We start from the raw sequence: 15,107 nt of genomic DNA, 5'->3' as shown, positions 1-15,107 counted from the left end.
GTTTATACATAATTACATTGAAAATCGCAAAATAGATATCGTAGCCATGTTTTGTCAAGTTTTAACGACGGGAAACGTGGCATTCTGTTCGAGCTATCTAGATCTATAATCGAATCGTGACCTCCTCAATTATTATTGTCCTCCTAATTGTGTCAGAGATTGATCCACGGCAATTACCCACTTATCGTGATCGCCAGTGATAATTTTATTCATGGTTTGGTAAAAATGATAAGAACCATCTTCAGGGCGTTCACAAACAGAGCTTTGGTTCGGCTGTGTTGTCCAGCGTGCTCGTATATGGGGTATTATGTATGGGATTATTTCTAATGGTTTTAGCATGGCCGGTTAGAGATCAAATTTTAATGTTTGTGTTTAATTCTATTTTTATTTTATACTACATTGAACTAGACTAATTTACAGCACAAGCTACTGACAAGACTGACTTTACTAACTCATAACACTTTCTGTCAAATACTTTTAAATGGGAATTGGTTGTGAAATAATTCTCCAGCCATATAAAATAAACTATCAGCAATCTAACACATACTTTCTTTCATTAGCTTCCAACCCTAGTCATGGTTAAGCAGTCGGAGAGTTAAGTAGTCGGTTCAACTATTGTAACTAAGATAATTTATGGTGGAAATCACAAAGGTTGCAACAACCTTTACACCGTGGGTTTTACAACAATGGGAGCTGAACTATTTTGTTTAGAGTTAAAGAGAATGACAAAATCAATTTGAATCAGTCGTTCCAGCCAACCACCATATTAAAAAATAAAATTTCAAGAAAATGATAAAAAAAAACACTGGAGACACCCTACTTACATACCAAATTTCATCAAATTGGGATCACAGGTGTAGACTGTAGCAGCTATGTACAAATCCACACACACACTTACTTATACAGAGATATCACTTCGAAAACCAGTTTTTGGTGTCAGGGGGGGGGGGCAAGATGGATATTTCCACCCAAAACTTAAAATCAGAAATTTTCTTATCTAAAAAATCCTTCCGGGCTCCGCCCCAGTGGCTCTGTATAGTTTTCCATGTTAACCTTTCAACTATAAAGTTGGTTCTATGATATACAAAAGCATTAAAAGTTATAAAATTTACCAACAGGGTAGGCCTACAGCACTATTATAGTAGAACCTTGATAACAAGACTCTCGTGGGGATTGTAAAATAAGACTTGTTATCAAGGTTGACTTCTTATTGAGGTTTGTAATAACATGTGATTATGGGGAAATAGTATATTTCGTACCAAGGGCCGAAAATGAGGTTTTGCCGGCTCGAGATAGTTTTCAAGTTCGAGACGAAGTCGAGAACTTGAATCGATCGAGAGCTGCAAAACCATTTCGGTCCGTGGTACGAACGCTATTTTTCACCACACTTTAATACCCTATTACCACTATTCACTATATACGGTACATTGACACTAGTTATCAAGGACGACTTGTTATCAAAATCCACCTCTTCTTATCAAGGTTCCACTGTATTTTTAACGAATTTCCAATAAGATGGCGAATATTAAGCTACTACCGTTGTAAGTCTCATGGTAAGACCTAGACCCGGGACCGTTGTATTTTTTAGTTTTGAGGTCCCCAGAGGCCAAAATCACCATCCGTTAAAATTCATATATTATATACATATAATTTATATATAAATTAATTAATAACTAAAGGTAACTAAATGTTTAATTATTTATTTCAATTACTAATTTATATATAACTAGTGTACCTGTTGCTCGAATTCGAGCAATTGCGAAGCATTACAGGCGACTTAAAGATCATGGAAATACTCACGATCTACACAACAGTTAGATATAATCAATATCTTTTGTAAATATCTTATCTTTTTTCAAAAAGCTTATCTTGTTTTTTAGTGTTTTCTAAAAAATTTCCCCTCTCATAGCCGCATTAGGTTGTTTATAATAACGATTATAAATGAAAAAAAATATTTCTTTTCTTCTACTTGGTTGTGTTCTATGACTTTTTCTATGTTTCCATTGTTTGCAAATCGGTTATTTCAATGATTGCTCAAGAAATGTAGTATATTGTTAATTCAGTTTTATTTTTAGCCTATATCAAATTGTCCAAGATTTCTCGCTTTTTTCCATTGTAATAATTTCACCAACCCAAGTTTCGTCTACAGATGCAATACGCCAAAGAATATCACCTACGTACAATCTCCAAGAAGTGGTAAAAAAGGCAGAAACCAAGCCATACAATAGATATAAGTTAACTCCTAAAGAAATAATTTTAAGAGTTACTGTGATATTAGGATTTTCCACTGATTTGGTAATAGAACATTATATTGCAAAACATGACAGGATGCCGAATAAAATCGATTTTAAAATCAGAAAAACCCATTACAAATACTGTACTTCATTTTGAAAAATTCAATAAATCACAATTTAAATATTAACAGCTGTTTCATCAAAAAGTAGTGTAGAATTATGCATATGGTAAACAAATTTGAAGAGGCAACTTTAAAGGCTTCTGGGGCAGAGCCCCAAGGAAATTTACCTCGTTTCTCTTTTGAGGGCTCACCTACAGACCAATACCTTTCTTTAGACACCCCTACCAAGTTTCTACGCCCAGCTGTTCTCTCACATTAGCTGTGACAAAAACCTCGTTTTCCTCCATAAGAATAACATGGTATGGGAATTTAAAGGCCACTGGGGCAGAGCCCAGACAGCACACTTTCTCCTCAGGACATCCCACGGATATTGCGACAGGATATGCAAGATATCCCATAGTGGTCCTATGGTCAACTTGGGATATCACAGGATATCCACAGGAATGCCTAATGTCCCCGCCCGGGGATGTCCTACGGATAAGCTCACACGCATATCCGTGGGACATCCGAGGTCATCCCAGGGTAGTCCTCAGGACATTCTCAGGACATATGGGACTACTATGGGATGTCCCTGGGATAAAGTGTGGTCTGGGCCTGAACATAAAAAACACAAAATAATATAGATTTAGTATGAAAAGCTTAATTATAAGTTTAGTAAATTGATTAAATAGTTAATAAACACAAATTTTGAAGAAAAAACGAGAAAAAAGTTTTTGGCCCAGACGGGTTTCGAACCTGGTACCTTCGCCTTGTGAGCCTCTTACCTTACCTCCTGAGCTATCTGCGCTTGTTGATTATGGGTGTTTTCAAGTGGTTAAAGAGTAGCCGACAGTTGCAATGGTCGCAATACTTAAAATATTTTTGATACTACAGTATAGGCTATATATGATTCTGTTAATCTGTTTAGACCTCAAGTAGTTGAATTGTTTTTCTGGTAGTTGGAGAGGATACTGGTATTTGAATATAGATTATTTAATCACCATTAGATTAGCACTGTAATAATTGATTGTTATATGATTAAAATTAGTTTTTTGTTGTTTTATTAATTTAAAGTTAGAATTAAATTCACATTTCACACAACTATGATAGAACTCTAGTTTTCCTGAACTCAGTGGTAGTAATATGTCAGTAAAGTAAAGTCAACCCTTGCTAGCCATAGTATTAACAAGACATATTTTCAATCTGGGAAACCTTAAACTTTTAAAATAAATTATAAAACCTCAACATCTTAATGCGTGGGAATCTTATTTTTAGAAAAAAAACAGACCAAAATTATTTGTTAAATAATGAAGACGGCCCAATTATAAATTCGGAATTACTGAAAATAATTACATCAAGAACAACACTGTAACATATCCAAAATTCAAAAGATTAATTTTTCTAATATTATTTTTTATTTTTCCAATATCCTTTAAATCATCTGTTTTAACTTTGTTTAAAATTAATGTATTAAGTAAATATTTACTTTTTGTACTAGTGTAAACACAGCCTGAAGATGGAAACCAAGTTTCTGAAAGCACTAGTGAAAAAAACAAATTATTATATATTGGCCTTGTTCTTGTTGAACGTTTAAATTTAGATATACTGTACATTTCATCAGTAATAGTATTTTTTTTCTTCAGTTTGTTACCGGGACATTACGGGACATTACAGGATATCCAGTGGATTTTGTACATGTCCCGGGATGTCATGGGACATTCTGGGATATCCTATGGCATTCGTACATATCCCGGGACTTTACAGGATATCCTGAGGTTAACTTACAAATCCCGGGACATTACGGTGTATTGTAGGATATCCTGTGGATTTCGTACTCGTCCCGGGATTTTGCGGGATATCCTGAGAATAGTGCACATATCCAGAGACATTCTCAGGACATATGGGACTACTATGGGATGTCCCTGGGATAAAGTGTGCTGTCTGGGAGCCCCGAGGGAATTCTCCTTGTTTCTCTTTTGATGGCTCATCTACAGACCAGGACCTTTCTTTAGACACCTTTACCGAGTTTCTACGCCCAGCCGTTCTCTCAAAATAGCTATGACAAAGAAAAACAGTTTCAAATTAATATATAGATATACATAACAAAATCATGACAAAATGTTACATATTTCAAAAACCCCTCAACAAAAAGTTCACTTTTAGATTATTTCCAATTGTTTTATGCTGTGACAAGTGGCTGACATCACCTCTTGTGAGAAAAAACAATTGTTGTAATTTTCTTCCTATCACTAATATCTTACTAGTAATTAAATTCAAACATATTTATGATATTACAGAGCAGTCACTTTATACTATATAAGAAAAATGTTTCGGTCTTCGTTGATCATATTAATATCGCATTGACCGACGTCACAGACACACGTCAATTGAATCGGAATTGTAACAGCTGTTTACTAACTAAACGATTATTATTGCTGAATGCTGAGCTTTTGTTGTGGTTGTGATCAATCCAATCAACTTGTTATTATTAGTCCTTGTTTATATTGTTTTATGTTGAGCCAGTGAAAGTGATTTTTGTGAAATCGTGAAACAGTTCAGTTCCGTAATGAAGATGATTTCTAGTTTATCTCGTGCAGTGTTGTAGTTATGGCGATCGCAAGTTCTGGTAAAGCCGGTACAACAACGTAATTACAAAAAGTCCTTCACCTTGCCAAAACGACATGGCGGGTTTTCGACAGCTTGATCGGAAAGTTTTCCCGCTACAAGACATTCCTTCGGTTGTAAAATTTTTTAAGAAGGAATTAGAGAGGAAACCTGAACCTGATTTAGCACTTCTATCAATTATTGTTGGTGCTATAGAAAATTCCATGACATGTAATAGGCCTTATCCGGCTAATAATGAAAATGATGAGTTTGGGCATCTTGTGCCTGTGGAATACCACATTGTGGAAACTCTTTACACTAAATTTCACACTATTATTAAATCAACAGTTGACATGTCCTTGTACAGTGATTTAAAATATGCCACTCGAGAACTAGTGAAGAGGGTATCAGATGTTATTTGGAATTCCTTAACCAGAAGTTACTACAAAGACAGAGCCCATCTACAGAGTCTGTATAGTTATTTAACAGGTACACAGTTGGGCTCGGCCTACATTGGGGCCACTTACTTTTAAGACCCTAACTAGGCCTACCCTACTCCCTAACTAGCCTATAAGTTAAACTTAAAACCGACTTTAAAGTTCAAAATGAGCCTAAGTACTTAACTTTAGTTATATTCATTACGCTGGTTACAGACAGAGAGGTTTTTGCAGTGGCAGGCAGGATACCTATATCACCGAAGCCGCTTGAGAAAATTGGCTTGCTTACACATGTAGCGGTTATAATACTGCCACCCATATATATCCAGAAAAATGCTGCCAATTTCATTAGCTACAGACACTACACCTAGGCCTTACTTACTGTCGTAACTTGATGTTTGTTATTTACCTCTAAGCTACCACATTATTTTGTAGTGGCTTCTCTGTTTTATGATTAATGTTCCATTGGTTTAATCAGTAGGTAAATTATTTAACTAAATTATGAAATGAACAGTCGACTTGCCTAACTATTAGCACTTTTGTAATAACTTGCAGTCGAAGGAAAAGAAGGCAACAGAAAAATCACGTTTTTTGAATCAATCCTATAAACAGAAGTGGAAAATTTGCAAAAATTGACAAAACACACATAGGCTGATAGGTACCGTACCTACACAGTTTAATGATGTCAATTGCAAAAATCTATGATGCTGTTGACAACTTCTAAGTTAGTTGACTGAGGAAATGGTATAAAACCCGCCAAATGTGTAAACGCCAATTGATCTCATACGCCACTGCATGGACAAGAGCGGCTAAAACACCGCCTGCTGCAGCGGCACTGGACGGCTACACAGTGGCCGCCAATATGGCATTATGGTTGCGCAGCGGTCCTACCGCCCTTAGTGTAAACTTCCATATAGGCTAAACGTATAGACTAAGCTACTACCAAAACAAGGGCAACGGTAGTTTTGCCGCTTTCAAAGACATACAGTGCATTCATAGAGTTAACTCTAATGTAGATAGGTAGGCCTATACATAGAGTGAAGACCCCCTTATCCAACCCGACCCACCTAAGTTATGCCTAATTCGAATCAATAACTTAAAGCAAAAATAAATCATAAGTAGGGCTAAGCTATAACATGTGAATTACCACATCACATTAAATAAATTAAAATACAACCGGTTGTGGCTTTTCAGGTCACCAGTAATAGGTTCTATTGTTAAATAGATTAGGTACCTACAGTTCAATTATAAATATTACGAAGATAGATTATAGTCGGGACCACGTAAGTTTGCAGTTGGTAACAGCCAATCACAAGACAAGGCTAGTGCGACATCGCCACATCGCCCGTTGACAACACTAATTAAAATATACCAAGCAATATTTTCAAATCAGCTGGTAGCCTATTATAAGTTTTGGCAGCAGTGCACGGTTCTCATTGGTTCATTCAAAACCATATGGTAAATAGGCTCCTCCCTCAACTGCAAACTTACGTGGTCCCGACTGTAGGCTAAACTTAACTTAATATGGAAAAATATATGCGCATCATCTTAGTCCTAAGAGTTTTGTAAACATACAGTTTAACCAGTTGAATTGTGGTTTCAAAGTTCTGCTAACTTGCCAAGTAAAAGAGTACGTTATGGATGCTAAACACAGGACATTCCAATTTTGCAGATTAATAAGCTATCGGTTACGGTACCTACCTACTGATGGTGTTTTCTGACAAGAGTGTTTTGTTCAGGTAACAAGCTGGACTGTTTTGGTGTGGCCTTCGCAGTGGTGGCTGCTTGTCAGGTGCTAGGGTTCAGTGACGTTCATCTTGCCCTGTCCGAGGATCATACTTGGGTTGTGTTTGGTGAGAACGGAGATCAGACAGCAGAAGTTACGTGGCATGGTGAGTAAAATAAGTAGGCTTAAATGCCAATCATCTTAAACAGTTTCAGGAATGATTGTAAAACTTGATTTTATCATGTTGAGTGCTGACAATGTAGTAGCGTATTTCACCACCGTGTGAAAAAATTATTCCATTTCATTTCTCAATGTGAGGTCAGCTTTTGAAGGACATTCACGCGCCAGCAGTACTTTGTATTGGTCCTATATGAACGCTTTGCAAAAGAGCTGGTGGTAAAACACCAGATATTTTGTCCTTTAGGTCCCAGATTTAAATCTGCCAAATAGGTTTAACAATGGTGTGATGCTCTAGGACTAGTCTGAATATGTAAAATCTAGATCCTAGTGTCCTACGATGTCAAAGTAGACCATTGAAAAAAATACTGTTGCGTTAAATTGTCGTACATGGCATGTACCCAGGTCATCCCATCCACTGACCTGTTAATGACCTGTTAACTCAGGGTGTCCACTGACCGGGAAAACCGGGAATTATGCGTGATTTTTGTATTTTACCGGGAATTTTCAATTTACCGCGATTGCGCATGAAGATGACGTTTCCTTGACCGCGGGAGACAATGATGATTTCCATTTACTCCCATGGGATTTATTAGTGATTATGCCACAATCGCACATGACGATGATGACGTATCCGTGACCGCAGTAAACGACGATGACGTTTCCCAGACCGCGGGAAACGACGATGACGTTTCCGTGACCGCGGGAGATGCCGATGACGTTTTCGTGACCACAGGTGACAACGATGACGTTTTCGTGACCGCAGGTGACGACGACAGTGGCGTACTGTCATAGTTGGGGGCCTGGGGCGGCTTAGATGAGAGGGCCTTTTTTACATACATATATATATAGGCCTATACACAAGTAAAATAATAAATACCATAGTACCCTGTTTAAAATTATTTTATGTATAAAATTATTTTAAACAGGGTACCATGGGGTTTATTTAAAAAGTAACCCTAAACTAATCAGTGATTAGAAGTAAAAAGAAATATATGCTTTTAATGTACCTATTTTGTATCACTAATTAAATGAGCTTACTTCAACTATTTTAAATGTAATCAATTTTTGTATTTAAGAAAAATTTAATGATGCTAAATTAAAGTTTCCTTTAAGTTTATTAACATTTTACGTTTTTATGAGTTGGAGAGTCGTAATGAGATCGAGAACTCCATGAAGTAACACAAATCAGGTTTTTTGCTGACATTTTTTTTAATTTTTAGCGAATTTCCCATATAGGGAATAAGCTATTACCGTAGGTCTCATGGTAAGACCTAGACCCGGGACCGATTTACTTTTTCGTTTTGAGGTCCCCAGAGGCCAAAAACACCATCCGTTCAAATTCATATATATATATATATATATATTTATATATGTGTCCGTTAGCGCGATAACTCGAGCAAAATTGATCCGATTTTGATGAAATTTGGTACAAACGTGTAAACCTACATTTATTCGAACGAGTTCGCGAACCAGCATAATCGGACCATGGGATCAGGGGTTTATGGGGGGTTTTATGGGGTAAAAATGGGTTTTTCTCGTTTTTGACCCTAAAAACTTTAAATTTCTAAATTTCTCTCTAGACCATTTTGAAGAGCTTAAAAAAACAAATAATTTAGTATATTGAAGTGTTTTTGAATGTTCATTGACTACGGGGAAAATTAAAAAAAATTGTAAATTTAAAATTCCCATGTTATTCTTATGGAGAATAAATAAACTGTTCTAGTTTGCTTGTTTATGGATATATTTTAATCAAATTTGGCAATTTGGTTTATTTCATACTAAGCTATCAATATTTCAATTGAAAAAACACACCTCAACATCTTCCCCGTAGCAGCAAACCTAACTACTCACTAATAATGTTATTTAAATAGGAAATAAATCTGAAAATTTATAGGGAATATTTTAGTAGAAATCAAGCAGGGTAAATGGGAATTCGCTTAGTATGCAGGTTTGCTGCGACGGGGGTATTTCTATTTAGGAGATACTATTTTTGTAAGAAATACATTGTATAATTATATTATCTTTATATTATACATTATTTTTTGTACTATAATTGGTCCAAACTACTTCTGTGATTGGGGCAAAATGAACGATTATTGTCCTCGGTGAAGATGAAATCGTGAGCGTCCGTGTTTGTGGGGCCGTAATCTCCGTCTCCCGCAGTCGCACGGGTTATCTCCGAGACCGCGGAGCAATCGTTAACATGTCCTATGTTTACGGTGGAATAGTGAACATCTTTTGCGGTCGCAGGGACATATTCTACATGCCGAAATCGTTAACATCTCCGGCAAACGCGTGGACAACATTATCGTCCCCCGCAATCGCGGCAAAATCGTTAACACCATTAATCTCCATGTCATCTTTCGCGTTTGCGAGACACTATCGTCACCCGCGATCGCTGGTAATGTAACGATCGCTGGGAGTCGTGATTTTCGATCGTGCAATCTTTGCAGACGCTTCCGGTGATTGTGAGAACAAATTATATTCTAACAGCAAAACTTATTTTCCAATTTTTGAGACCCAAGTAAGGCCCCTTCCTAGGCCGAGAGCATTGACTATATAACACTACTAGATTGAAGACTATGCGGGAGGACGTGTGAACAGGAAATTTCTACAATGTACTGTGTTGTGCACGGTGGACGCACGTAGTACTGACCCCTCTACTTAGATCGCAGCACCGTCACCACGAAGTTCATGGAACCGTCACCTGGCGCGCTGCAGTTGCTGCCAACTGGACTGGACTGAGCTTAGCGGCGGACTAGACTAGACTAAACTGTTGGACTAGACTCGGCGATGCGGAGTGAACGATTACCCGCGCTCGCGATGTACTCGGCGGTGGCGGCGCAGCTGTGTGAATGCGATGTAGGTCATTGCTCCTGATGTAGTAGGCTACTGCTGCGCGCTTGATACCGCGTTTTGTTTACTCATTTGCACGTACCGTCCGTATGCTTGGTACGGTACGAGTTTATTCAGGAGGGTATAGCAAATCTTTGACAACTTATTTTTAATTTCTCCCCATACTAGTTAGTACATGGATAAAGTATTGTTTACCACAAAATTTTCGAGTATGAGTTTTGAGTGGATATATCCACTGAATTGATGTCTGAAATCACCGAACGATTTTGAAAAAATAGTACTGTAGTATGTTGTAACTCAGAACAAAATAGTATAACTCCAATTTCTGTAAAAATTACGGTTAAAATTCCATTGTAAATTATGGTATTTCAACAAAATATCCCTTAATACAAGAAAAAATGTTAATTTCTAAAGAAAACCCCTGTTTTGATTGAATTAAGTACTCGTATGTGATAATCCTTTTTATTTTATTTTATTTTATTTCCAACGGCAGCAGCCAATTTACAAAGATAAACATGATGGTTGAATACAACAAAATAGGTAAGCAAAATTTGATGATAAATATAAGTTAACAAAGATATAACAGGTTATAAATATCCAAAGCGTAACAACAACAAAAAAATAAGATTAACAAACAACAATAAATACTCTAACATAGCAACAACAGAAAATAAAGATTAACAAACAACAATAAATTAATTACTAGTCTTTCCCAGAAAGAAGAAGAGAGGAGGCCTGCCGACGAACCTGCTGAAGTCCATCAAAAAACAGGTCACACCCAGACGCAACTCGATTTCCCAGGCGAGTAAACCTTGCGGACTGTTGAAGTCGAAGTTGGTTGAGTGGTATCTTCGACACAGCAGATCTCGAGATCTTGTGTTTGTAGGCACTCTGAGGTCGATTTCAGCTAGGAGATCTGGACAGTTCATGTGACCATTGACTATCTTCCAGAGAAGAATAACATCAGCCACGTCACGTCGCAGGGCAAGAGGTGACAAGTTCAGATTGCTGGACAGTTCCTCCACAGGCACATCAAGATAGGCAAAACCCAGCCGGACACCAACCAAACGAAGAAAACGCCTTTGTAGAGCCTCCAGTCTCGTCCTATTGCCAACAGTGTAAGGCGACCACACGGGACTTGCATATTCCACTAGCTGTCTCACAAGGGAACAATACAGAGAGCGAAGAGCAGAAGGGTTGTCGATGCCTCTGGAGAATCTTGCTATGAAACCAAGCATCTTGTTTGCTTTGTTACTGATGTGATCTATATGCCCAGAAAATCCCATGTCGCTGGAAAAAATAACGCCTAGGTCTTTTATACACTGGGACCGTGGAATGGATGTACCAGAAATGGAGTATACGTACATGACTGGGGATTTGATGCGGTGATAGGTTATACAAGAGCACTTACTGGGATTTACAGACATGTTATTCCTGACACACCAATCCTCAATTTCAGAAAGGCTATTTTGAATTTCTTGAGAGTCTTCTGGTGTAGACACAGTAGTGAAAATCTTCAGGTCGTCAGCAAATTGTAAGGCCTTTACAGTTAAATTGTCTAGTAGGTCATTGACAAAAACATTGAAGAGGCAAGGTCCCAGCAAAGAACCTTGTGGAACTCCTGAAGAAGGTGAGAACTGAGTGGAAGTGGTAGAACCAATCCTCACGACAAGAGAACGTTTTTGAAGATAACTAGAAATCCATGACAAAAGAGGTTCAGCCACTCCGTAGCCCAGCAACTTAGACACAAGAATTGTATGGTCGACCTTGTCGAAGGCTTTTGCCATATCAATGTAGGCTGCATCAACTTGGTAGTTCTTGCGAAAGGCAGACAAGACATATTCTTGAAAGAGCAGGAGATTGGAGACAGTAGACTTGCCTTTCATAAAGCCATGTTGGGAAGGATGGATTATTTTGGATAGAAAAGGATTCAGTCTATCTACCACGATACTTTCAAAGACTTTGCCAACTTTTTATTCTTAACAACATCTAGTGCAGCCCCATATTCCGGTAAAAACTAGGGTTCAAAAGTTCTTGAAACTTATGTAATTTTCCCATAAAACTATGACAAAACCAAGAAATGGATTTTTGAAAAAAAAAAAAATTCTGATTGAAATTCTTCTGTGATGGTCCTTATAATTCTAAAGCAAATAGTGCAAAATTTATTAATTCTAAAAATTATCATCGTAAAAAATCTTTAACATTTACAACGCTTAGTGAAGGTTAGTAATTTCTTTACTCCAAACAATAATCGAAAGATAAATTGAATTAACAGAAAAATTATTTCTTATTTGCTTATATACAGTACAAAGAAAACTTGTTGAGTCCAACCTGTTGTTTGGATCTCCCAGACTGTAAAAACACCCCCGCTGCATAGTCAATGCCCACAGGGACGTGACCGCGAGGATATCTCGGCTTTTGTAAGATGGGGTACGGTGAAAGTTTACGATCCCTCGTTTATAGCCCTATGATTTAGCAAATGAAGACCCCACATCGGCAGCTACAGACAACCCAATGTATAAAAATATAAAACACCCTGGTCAAAAATTTGGTTCTGCTGTATGTATACAAATAAATGTTTTTTTAATGCGTTAAAAGAAAATATACTCCTGCATACGCTTGGGTTCTCGTTATCTGGTTTGAAAAATAATGTGACAAATCTGCATTGCAAAATAATTCAGGCATTTTGCATTACACTTTTTACAAAGTGATGTGATACTTAAATTGAAATAGTGGTAAATGAAATTAAAAAAATTTTGTAAAAATAATATTTATTACGTATAACCATGAATATAATTAGTGTAAATAGTAATGAAAAAGTATAAATAATAGCATGCACAAAGAACAAAGCACATATCTACAGTTACTAAAAGCAAAAAAATAGTCAATCAACGATTGAATAATTTAAATCGCGAATATAGTTCATATTGTAGACGATTTTTTATATTTTAGGCACTGAGGAGGTTAGTTGAATTGGCTAATAAGTTTTAAATAATTATATTAAAAATACTATGCATTTGTGTTTATTTAATGAAATTAAATGTGTTACCTAAAATAAAATATGTGAATCATTTTTTAAAATAAAGCCCATAAATTTTAATACGTATACTGTAACACCTCTGAAAGATAACTGAGACTTATAAAAAACAAAAAAAAAACAAATACAGGTCTTGCCGCGGTAAGAAAACGTAAAGTACAAATTATTAGATGTGTTTAGATGGCTACTTTTCTTGTACGGCAATAACAGTTGTGTTTCAAAGGTGTCTCCAGTAACTCAAGTACCTATATACTATAATACTTAAATACTTTTCAATCAATTAAAAAAATAAATGTTTGTATTTTAGTCTTAAAAATGCTAATAATTATCTTATTACTAAAATATAATATGATACATTGCTGTATTGGATTTAAGAGTAAAATGAAGACGTTATGTAGTGATAATCGTGTCTGTCTAGAGGTATCAAAACATGACATAGATGAACTATTAAGTTGTATTGTTCATTGTTCAGTATGATGACTGTTAATGTCAAACTTATTTCGGTAATATCATTGACTATATAACACTAAATTTTATATATGTAGTGTTATATAGTCGATGGTAATATGTTTTATTTTCTATTTTTTACAATATTCAGGTTTTACATTTAATTCGGTAATTTACAATATTCATTCAGCTAGGGCCACTTGTCATTCAGCTAGGGCTTTTAGCAGGGTAATAAAAGTTTCTCTTCTGTGAACGCTTCCCTCGCTTCGTCCTTGGAAATTTGTAATCCCAATCTTGGGCGAGCGAGGTTTCTTTTTCAAAGCGTAAAAGATTAGCATGCAAGAATGATGCAAGTGTTTTATATTTTATTGTTATACGAACAATGGTTTAAAAAATAAAGAATTGTAAACGTTGTTCTGCTGTATGTACACAGTGGAGAAGTATACATGCGAAATGTCAATTCTATCTCTGAAATCACCAAACAAAGGATATTGTTTAGGTAATGAACTTCAATTATGTATGAAACACACTTGTGATATAATAAATCACCATGTTGGGGGTGAAGGTCGTTTCGGATTTTTAATTGTTTGTAATATATTCCTGCTGGTAAAAAATTCAAATACCCATTTTGGTTATTTTTCCCATTGATTTGTGAACATTTATAAACATCTAGTATTATAAAAGGCTGAGTATTTTGAAGGCTATTTCAATTATACGTTAAGCAGTGTAAATTTGATATCACAATATCAAAATCGTCCAAAACACAGAGACTTTGTACAGTTCCCTACTGGTTTCGTAAACAAATATTCACAAGACTATTGTTACACCATTATTATTATTTGAACTTCATCAATGTTTCTTGTGTTTTGGGATACTCAACGTTTCTGGAGTTGGATCAACTCCTACCGTTTAAAGTAATAATAATTAACATTTAGCTTGCAGTATTATTTTTTTTAAAGTCCATATAATAATAGTAACATGAAATGAAATGAAAAACGTCTTTATTTAGCCAGCGTTATTCAAAGTACAGTTCTTTGATTTTCAATACAACTGTTGTCAAACTAAACGTAATTGGTCAGCTTATACTAGACTTATTGCAACAATACATTTTAGATCAACTGGCTAATTATTATCGGTATAAAATAAATCTTTCAAACCCCTTTTAAACCTAGAGAGGTTTACTGATTTGAGGTCAGTTGGAAGGGCATTGTAGGCTTGGGGCCCAAAGTAAGAAAAGGCTTTCTTCCCTAATTCCGTTCTGACCCGTGGCAAGTGTAGCAAGCCTTCCTGCCGAGTGAGGCGAACGCTCACCTCAGACCTGAAAACCAGTTTCCTTCTGATGTATTGGGGACACTCCGTTAACAAAGTTTTATGAACAATTAGAACGGTTTGAAGATCACAGCATTGTTTAACTGTCAAGATGTTTGCCCTTGACCTATACTCGCTGATATGATCCGACCTTTTTAAGTTGAAGACAAATCTCAG

At 36.3% G+C, this 15,107-nt stretch overlaps 1 protein-coding gene across 1 annotated transcript in view; it reads left to right on the top strand.

Annotated features, from left to right (window-relative positions):
* Positions 1-4,759: 4,759 nt before the first annotated feature.
* The window catches only part of LOC128985355 (menin-like), a 36,902-nt gene continuing 26,554 nt past the window's right edge, over positions 4,760-15,107 (top strand). Inside the window, exons 1-2 of the mRNA XM_054404780.1 lie at positions 4,760-5,428; positions 7,116-7,268. Of these exons, the coding sequence (XP_054260755.1) occupies positions 5,017-5,428; positions 7,116-7,268 (565 nt within the window). The 5' untranslated portion in view covers positions 4,760-5,016. The remainder of the gene's footprint in view (positions 5,429-7,115; positions 7,269-15,107) is intronic.

This window comes from Macrosteles quadrilineatus, unplaced genomic scaffold (genome assembly GCF_028750875.1).
Source record: "Macrosteles quadrilineatus isolate MER2022 unplaced genomic scaffold, UCM_ALF_1.0 Scaffold_2__2_contigs__length_208266976, whole genome shotgun sequence".
Taxonomy (NCBI): Eukaryota; Metazoa; Arthropoda; class Insecta; order Hemiptera; family Cicadellidae; genus Macrosteles; species Macrosteles quadrilineatus.
This window is presented reverse-complemented; position numbering and strand designations above follow the sequence as displayed.